Source organism: Saimiri boliviensis, chromosome 18 (assembly GCF_048565385.1).
Source record: "Saimiri boliviensis isolate mSaiBol1 chromosome 18, mSaiBol1.pri, whole genome shotgun sequence".
NCBI classification, from domain to species: Eukaryota; Metazoa; Chordata; class Mammalia; order Primates; family Cebidae; genus Saimiri; species Saimiri boliviensis.
In genome coordinates this window covers 42,806,069-42,815,717 of record NC_133466.1, presented here as the reverse complement: position 1 = coordinate 42,815,717, position 9,649 = coordinate 42,806,069, and the positions used below count along the sequence as shown (strand labels likewise).

General features: G+C 37.1%; 1 protein-coding gene across 1 annotated transcript in view; it reads right to left on the bottom strand.

Annotated features, from left to right (window-relative positions):
• Positions 1 to 292: 292 nt before the first annotated feature.
• ARL6 (ARF like GTPase 6) overlaps positions 293 to 9,649 on the bottom strand; it is a 41,788-nt gene continuing 32,431 nt past the window's right edge. Inside the window, exons 7-8 of the mRNA XM_003928332.4 lie at positions 5,766 to 5,821; positions 293 to 813 (exon numbers count right to left, since the gene is read on the bottom strand). Coding sequence (XP_003928381.1) covers positions 788 to 813; positions 5,766 to 5,821 — 82 coding nt within the window. The 3' untranslated portion in view covers positions 293 to 787. The remainder of the gene's footprint in view (positions 814 to 5,765; positions 5,822 to 9,649) is intronic.

Sequence of the window (9,649 nt, the reverse complement as noted above, 5' to 3'; positions counted from 1 at the left end):
TTTTCATCCAGCCAATGAAATAAAAATAGATACTATCCATGAAAAGGTTCTCAAATTACCCCTCATTAAATTTTAAGTTCTCTGAAGATAACGATATGTCTTATTTACCTTGTATCATCACTGCCTAGGACTATGCCTGACTAGTTTGGTATAGAGATGTTCAACATACACTGAATAAATAAATTCAGCTTAACTTAGTCTCGGATCATTTGCAAATGCTTGACAGTAAGACACCCAATACCATACTAACGCAGCATTATTCTTTTCAGCATAAACAAAGCGGACTAGTTGGTACACTACATTTTACATTTTATTGACGGTGACACAGAGTAAAAATTGAATGTATATTAATTACCCATGGTCCCTTATAAATGTTTAAGGTTATTTTTCACAAGCACAATTCGTACTGAAAAGTCATAAGCTAACTTTTTAAAAAAGACAATCAAAAAATAAAGTACTTTAAACATATCATAAATCATGAAGGGATGAGATGGCTTTTAACTCTGACTTTTAAACATTCTACGTACAATCAACTGTAGATCTTCACTAAGAAGTTGATAATTCTAGGGAGACCTTTGGAGGGAAGATTTAGTTTTTAAATACTTAATGGCCAGATTAGCATACCTGAAGTCCTGTGTTTGTAAAAAACTCAATCAGAGTCCATAAATGCAAGCAGAAAATTATATTCTTAGATGCGTAAACACCTCTTAGAAAATGTAAAGTATTCTGTTTGCCTTAGATAGATTCCTTGAATTGAACATTGCTGAGGTTTCCAACTATTATCTTTTCATGTCTTCACAGCCTGGATCTGATCTGACAATAAAAAACAAAGAAAAATTATCCATCTTTATAGGGCAAAATCTATTTTCTAAAGTAATCTAAGACAAATCTATACAACATGTTGGAAGCTTATCTACACATTTGCTTTTGTCATTATTGTTATTATTTAGAGATAGGATCTTACTGTGTGGCCCAAGCTGTACTGTAACTTCTGGGGTCACGTGATCCTCCCACTTTGACCTCTCCAGCAGCACTCTGCTTCATCTCTGTTCCTCTCTTTCAGGCACAACTATTTGTAACTCCCTTTTATGTGAATACTTATAATACTTCTTCAAATATCAGTTCCTTCAATGTAATATGAGACATCAGCTCTCTCACACTCCCATGCCGCTCCTAGGCTTCTAATAATGCTTCTAACCCTCATAATGCTTCTAATACCTCCATTCTCCCAACATATCAATGTAGTCATTGTCAATATGATGACTATGTAAATTCACAGCTAAGACAGGTGGCATACTCTGATTACTTTTCCTTTCCTCTTCTACATTTTATCCCCCCTAGAGTGAATAATTGTCTTTCCCACTCCCATCCAACTCACCTGTTTAATTGCTGTATGTATTTAACACTAATTCAATTGCACTACTCCCATAGTTTAAACATTTATTACTATGAAATACATTACATAGTCTATCAATTTCACCTTCCTGAAGAACTCCTCCATAGAGTCTTATAAAACTCTCAAATCTACACTCATTTTTCTCTATGCCTGCCACAGTCATTCTGGTATAATGTCTTCATTATCATTCTCGGGCCTCTATTAATATCCTGGGGATTCCTTCCCCTACTCTCTTGTGCTGGTTTTCCTGTCTCGTGATTCCTTATTTTTCTCTTCTTGATTGATATCCCTGTTTGTTTGTTTGATGATGCTGGTACCTAGATATTCCTGTTTGTGAAAAATATTCTTCTCAGAGTCTACCTTAGTAAAAAGCATAGAGAGTAAATTCTTGAGATGTCATATATCTTTCTAAAAAGTTCCTTTACCGTTAGTGAGAGCTGAGGAGGCGATGAAAATAAGTGTACTTGATCAATCCTCTTTCATTGGAATACTCCTGCACAGTTTGTAAGTCTAATATTAACATCTGAGAGCATTATTAACTTTTTCCATGCACACAAAGCAATAAATTGAATACATTTTATTAGTAATATGGGAAAATTTCTCTTTAAAAATACCTAATTTGAAAGTTTCAGGGCCAGAAAACTTACAGTTCTGCAGTAGTTTCTGTTTATTCTCTGATAGTTCCTAGTCTAATTAGGCATTCTTGTTTTTGGGTTGTTCTAGATACACAATTATTGAGACTGTTTTCAAAGACAAAAGAAACAGGCCATTAAGTGTCCATTTAATATTTTACCAAAAAGCTTTTAACCCTAAAATTAATTTTTAAAAATTTTTTGAGACAGTCTTGCTCTGCCACTCAGGCTGGAGTGCAGCAGCATGATCTTGGCTCACTGCAACCTCTACCTCCAGGGTTTCTGCCTCAGCCTCACAAGTAGCTGGGACTACAGGTATGTACCACCATGCCTGACTAATTTGCTGTAATTTTAGTAGAGATAGGATTTCACTATGCTGGCCAGGCTGGTCTCAAACTCCTATCTTCAAGCGATCTGTCCACCTTGGCCTCCCAAAATGCTAGGCTGACTGGCATGAGACACCACTCCTGGCCCCAACCTTAAACTTTTTAAATAATAAGATTAAATTAGCCCCATATGAACCAAAGGCCTTCTTGTTTATCATACTATGAAATTTCAGAATTCTGGAAGCGAAATGAGATATTCACAGCTAGATTCACATAAATGTCTTTGGCTAACACAAACATATCTCCTGTATTTACTGCTATTTGTTTTTTAAAAAATAGATTTTTATCTCTTTTCAAATCTAGAGAGAGTTGGGAATATGACAATGTAAACTATTTGTTATTACACAGAAAATATAACCAAAGCAGCTGAGCATGGTGGCTCACACCTGTAATCCCAGCACTTTGGGAGGCCGAGGTGGGCAGATCACCTGAGGTCAGGAGCTTGAGACCAGCCTGCCCAACAAGGCAAAACCCTGTCTCTACTAAAAAATACAAAAAATTAGTTATGCGTGGTGGTGCGTGCCTGCCATCGCAGTTACTTGGGAGGCTGAGGCAGAAGAATCTCTTGAACCTGGGAGGTGGAAGTTGCAATGAGCTGAGATCACGCCACTGCACTCCAGCCTAGGTGACAAGAGTGAAACTCCATCTCAAAAAAAGAAAAAGAAAAGAAAATGCAACCAAAGCATCTCCTATTTGAAACCAAATGATACACTTTTTAATCATGTGGACTTAGTTTTCTTCCTTTGTTAAATAGAGTGTTTAGGTAAAAGAGTAAATTTAACATTTGTGGGGTGCTTTCTTATGCAAGGTACTTTAACAGTATCTAATTTAATCTGTACAAAATTTAACACATTTTATTTTAAAATTTTACAGATTAAAAAAACTTCACAAGAGATGTTAGCTAATAGAGAGGTTAATTAGTAAGTAGCAGAGGCCTGCGTGGTGGCTCACACCTGTAATCCCAGCACTTTGGGAGGCTGAGGCGGGCGGATCACGAGGTCGGGAGATCGAGACCATCCTGGCCAATGTGGTGAAACCCTGTTTCTACTAAAAATACAAAAAAACTAGACGGGTGTGGTGGCGGGCACCTGTAGTCCCAGCTATTCGCGAGGCTGTGGCAGGAGAATTGCTTGAACCTGGGAGGTGGAGGTTGCAGCGAGCCGAGACTGGGCCACTGCACTCCAGCCTGGTGATGGAGACTCAGTCTCAAAAAAGAAAAAAAAAAGGTAGTAGAATAAATTTGCTGAACTCAAAAGCCCAAGCTTTTTTTTTTTCCCACTATTAGTCAGTGCTTCTCACATAAAATAGAGGTAGTACTGCTTACCCTGCAGAAAATTGTACAGGATACATAAAGTAATATGGGAAAACAAGGACACAAAAGTATTTCCAACAACGTGTTCTCCTTATAAAGACTTAGGAGGTAAGACAGATAATGATGGATCAGAAAAGCCAAAGAAACAAAAATTAGGTATCAAGCCAGAGTTGGTAATTGGTACTGTGATGTTGGATTGCTACTGACACCTAGCGGCTTACTGCTAACAACAAAATAAAACCAGGAAAAAGAAGGGATGGGGAACTACAAGTTACAATCCAGAAGACTAGCAACCTATTTTCAGTAAATACTGTGCTCTGAATTACTTTATCATGAGTGTCAGTAGAGTTTCCATCCATGCTACATCTTCATTGCTAGCAATGGTAAGTACTCTGTAAAATATGAAATGAGGCTGAAAACGTACTCTTGGTATCTTCTCTGGAATACTCCTCTGTAACCTATCTGTTTCTGGTGGAAATCCATCCCACTGCCTGAACGCTTCTTTACTGCAGTCTAAGAAACTAAGTTGTTGAGTTCACAGAAAAATCCTGCTCCTTCTGAGAATGAATGACTAGTGGTTCTCGATTAAGTTTCACTAATTGTAAAATACGACTTGAATGTTCCTTGCAGTTGAATGGTGTCATAACTACATAAATATAAAAAGACATGGACATACAATAGTCTGTCTAGTCAACTAAGCCACCATATTTTACCAATGACATACACAAATATTTATGAAATGCACACTGAGTACTTTGAATCAAAGAAATACTGTGATGTACGAGCAGTCAGGCTACTCTCTTAGATCTGCCATGATATGTGCTCTATCTCTGCTATTGTTTCCAACATGCAGAAGATTAAAAAAAAAATCACACACTGCCGGGCGCAGTGGCTCAAGCCTGTAATCCCAGCACTTTGGGAGGCCAAGGTGGCTGGATCACGGGGTCAAGAGATCGAGACCATCCTGGTCAACGTGGTGAAACCCTGTCTCTACTAAAAATACAAAAAAATTAGCTGGGCATGGTGGCACGTGCCTGTAATCCCAGCTACTCAGGAGGCTGAGGCAGGAGAATTGCCTGAATCCAGGAGGCGGAGGTTGTGGTGAGCCGAGATCGCGCCATTGCACTCCAGCCTGGGTAACAAGAGCGAAACTCCGTCTCAAAAAAACAAAAAACAAAAAACAAAACAAAACAAAAAACCACACAACTGGCATTAAAAGGTTTGTGTAGAAGAATCTATAACTATGAGACTATAGCTAGAATTTATAATATCCTGCTATCCATTCTTGTTCAGGGCAGAGACATTCCCGATCGAAATTACCTTTAGTTGTTATGCTCTGAACTGGAATTTCTGACTTGGCCATTAAGATCCTGCAATAAGAACCCATGAACTTGGTTTCATTCACATCTATCTACTGCTCTGTGTGCTTCAAGCCGCTCCTTTGGGTGAGAGACCATCAGGATAAATAATATATGCTAATTTATTCCCTAATATCATAAGCTTGTACCAATCTATGATAACTATTTTGATGAATAGCAACCAGAACTGTAAATACACAAAATACCAATAAAAGATCAGTATCTATCATACTAAATATGAGTATTACAAGTTATATATACATGCTATGTATAGATGGAGCTACATATGTAGTACGGCATGATTCTTAAAAGACACATGTCATTCAGACTTATTTTTAATTATTGACAGTAGGGTCTAACATTTGTCCCCAAATTTTAAATGTGCTTCTATTACTCGATCTGACAGAAACTTGTTACTCTGTTTAAATTATTTTCTATATGTGCCATATATATTGACTGTAAACATTCACACACTTTATGTAAATAAATCCTTTCGCAATATGCAACACAAGTAAATGGAACAAGGTATGGATACTTACTGTATTGTTTTTTCTGACAGCAGAAATAAATGGAAACAAGAGGAAAAAAGGCAATGACATAAAAATAAAATAAAAAAAAAAGATGAAAACATGAATGAAAAGGAAACAAAGGCTGAAGAATACACAGTATTTTGTGATGTACCTTGAAGCCAGTATACACCTTCTTGCAATCCTTCTCCCTTTATGGCATCACTAGCACTGAAATAAAATCCATAAAAAACATATCCATCTCATTCCATCATAAAACTGTAAGAATAAAGGATTACAATTTTGCCATATGGACAATTAGTAAATTCTAGTAACATATATTTGAGCAAAACAGGTTAAGCATTGAAATGGAATATAAACAGAATATAAAAATTGGAGTGTTCAGGAACAATATACATTTATAACTTATAAACAGATTTTGAAAAGCGTTTTGCTAAAAAGTTATTTTATCCTAGGACTAATTCTTAGACAGACATTAACAAAACATATACTTTGAGTTATTCTTCCACTGGTAGAAAAGTTTTGTGTAGTCCACTATCCTACTTTGCTCAGTTCCAGTGGTTCAATCACCTTATTAGAAATGCTTGACTTGGGTTATAATATAGCCTGTATGATGGTGCTGCTTTATTTGAAATGGAATTGGATATCTTTAGGATAAATATCCATTAATTACAGCTTTGGTAAGATGGTAGAGCAAAACAAAAACTTGGTAGATCTCAATCATTTTCCTATTAGCTCAGGGAGCTTGGCTAGATCACTGAACTCTCTGTCTTCAGTTTTAGCATCTGTAAAATGGGGCAATAGTACCACTGACCTTATATGGTAATTGTGAGAATTAAATATTTGAGGTATGTATATAAAACACCTAAAACAGATGCTTCCATTGTCTTTCTATTATTGAGAGACTAAACTTAAATTCTTATTGTGAGATTTTATAATCATAATTAAGTGGATGAATAAAATGCAGAGAATTTTTGAAGTACCAGATAATCTTTCTTTTTTTTTTTTTTTTTTGAGACGGAGTTTCGCTCTTGTTACCCAGGCTGGAGTGCAATGGCGCAATCTCGGCTCACCGCAACCTCCGCCTCCTGGGTTCAGGCAATTCTCCTGCCTCAGCCTCCTGAGTAGCTGGGATTACAGGCACGTGCCACCATGCCCAGCTGATTTTTTGTATTTTTAGTAGAGACGGGGTTTCACCGTGTTGACCAGGATGGTCTCGATCTCCTGACCTCGTGATCCACCCGCCTCAGCCTCCCAAAGTGCTGGGATTACAGGCTTGAGCCACCGCGCCCGGCTCAATAATCTTTTTTAAAGATACAGATAGTTTCTTATAACATGCTATTGATCTAGTCATTTATTTTCAAAATATGATTGTATAATAGCAATTAATATATACAATTATATTTTCTGAATGACTAGGGTTCCTTTCAGTGTGCTGAAGTGTAAATTTAAAAAGTATAGTGAAGCACCAAAAAGAATTAACTTGATTCTAATCGAAATAAAAATTCTCTCCAAGAAGTTCCTTGGCAGACTAAGAATATGGCTTATCATAGAATTGTTATAAAATACAAAGTAAAAAACAACATGAGATACACAATTATTCAAAGTAAATGACTGACTATCCATGGCAAGAGTAAAACATCAGTAACTGAAACACTTAAGAAAGATCAAGATATTAATTTTATCATACACCTATAGTTCCACACAATTAATACAACAAAACCTTTCCCCTCTGGTGTAGGTGTCATTACCCTACTAAAAACTCTTATCTTTTCCTAACAAATGTCTGCATTCTATCTTTCCTCTCAAATAAATAAGAATAAAGCAAAATCTTGGCCCTGTGTGATATGTCCCCTGGTGATTTCTTAGTGGTCTCATTTCCTACAATTTCCCCTTAGATTGCTCTGCTGTAGCCAACCTGGACTTCTTGCTGCTCCTGGAACACACCAGGTATATTCTCAACCAAGAAGAGCCTTTTTCTTGCTGGCCTCTCTATCTGGATAATTAATCCTCCAAACCATCATATTAATTGCTCCCTAACTTCAATTAGGTCTCAGAGAGGGAGGAACTCCTATTATTCTTTCTCTTATTATCACACTTTATTTTTCCTCATCCTCCCAGCTGATATTTTATACATTTATTTGGTTATTATTTGTCTCCCACACAAGATGGTAAACAAGTGTACACACAAACACACACACACAATCATGATGCCGGGGGCTGAGTCAAAGAACACATCTGAAGAGGATTAACACAATCAGACCCTGAAAATCAGAGCTGACTATATGTTTAGTACAATGGTCAAACATAAAAGATAAAATTTTTCTTTAATTTATTGGACTATACTTCTCTATGATCTTCTCTTTATTGCTCAGTAAATTTACTTGTACCCAAGGCAGGAGACAGATAATATTTTACCTATGATTCACTGAGCATTATCTTTATATTTGAAATAGAAAAAGAAGGACAGATATATTTTCAATTTTATACATGTTTTTAAAAACATTGCCAAAAGTAAAGAACATATTGAATAAATGAGAAACTCATTTGAACCTAGTGAGGAGAGGCCAAATTTGAAATACAGATAAGTCACAAATACACACATGTTTAAAAGAAATACTTGGCAGTCTTCTATAAGTTATTGAGAAAATCTAGCAACTGGCTATATAACTAACATTCTACATCCTTATAAGCGTCAGGATATTACTTTTTTTCTCACAGAGAAACATTGAGATGTCACAATTGAATAAATAAATCTGTTAAAAATTAATGGTTAATTATTTAAAGTAGAAAAGAGGGTTGTTTACTAGTTAGATCCATGTTTTAAAACATGCACTTTCTATCACACAATCACAATACTTAATACAACACAAAATTTAGAAGTAATCAATTTAGGTATTACAGAAATAATAAAGGTTCTATCTCAAGATGTTTTTTTATCCAAAATCCCGCCTGTCTTTACTTACTAAATACCACAGAACCTCAAATTCCAACTCAAGAATCATTTATTAGACAGTGACTTTTCCTCTGATCCTACAGTAAGGAAGGTTTTACTTGGGATATGCAGAGTTTTGCTCCTGGAAAAGAAGTGCTGGCGGCTTTGAATACTGCAGTTTCAAGGGCTTTCCTAAGGTCTCTACTATTACTCTTTCAGCACCAAAACTAGCTCCTGAAGTTGCTTTCTGAACTCTATGACCTCCTTTCTTCACATTCTAGTTCACCTTCTAGCAGCCGGGGATCTCTCTGCTTCTGTGTCCAATCTTTCCCCACAGGTATCTTCTTAAAAAAAGGGGGAAACTCTGGGATGGAACGGACCTCTTAACAGCAGAGAGAGGTAGGCGGGTGGGTAGAAGGCAGTTTAATATGGTCGTGGTAGGCACTAAAATACTATCTAACATAAAATCTGTGTATCCTTATTAGAATATTTTGTTAGCAAGGCACGCTGAAGTTAAATAAGAAACTGTTTTCCAAATAAGCAATGCATAATAATTTCCACACTAATTAGAGTTTAACCTTATTAGGACGTCTAAATAATATCAAAATTTCCATTTCCATTTGTTAATTTTAACAGATACATATTCTGCACCTGTTACACACCCGGCACTATGACTACTGCAGGGGTTATGAAAGTGAACAAAACAGACAAAACCGCAGCTGTCCGGGAGCTGACACACCTGTGTAGGCAGAGAGACTACAACCCCCACTCCCGAAAAAAGCAGGGCCGGGCGCGGTGGCTCACACCTGTAGTCCCAGCACTTTGGGAGGCCAAGGCGGGGGGATCACGAGGTCAAGAGATCGAGACCATCCTGGTCAACATGGTGAAATCCCGTCTCTACTAAAAATACAAAAAATTAGCTGGGCATGGTGGCGCGTGCCTGTAATCCCAGCTACTCAGGAGGCTGAGGCAGGAGAATTGCCTGAACCCAGGAGGCGGAGGTTGCGGTGAGCCGAGATCGCGCCATTGCACTCCAGCCTGGATAACAAGAGTGAAACTCCATCTCAATAAAAAAAAAAAAAAAAAAAAAAGCAGTTACATGG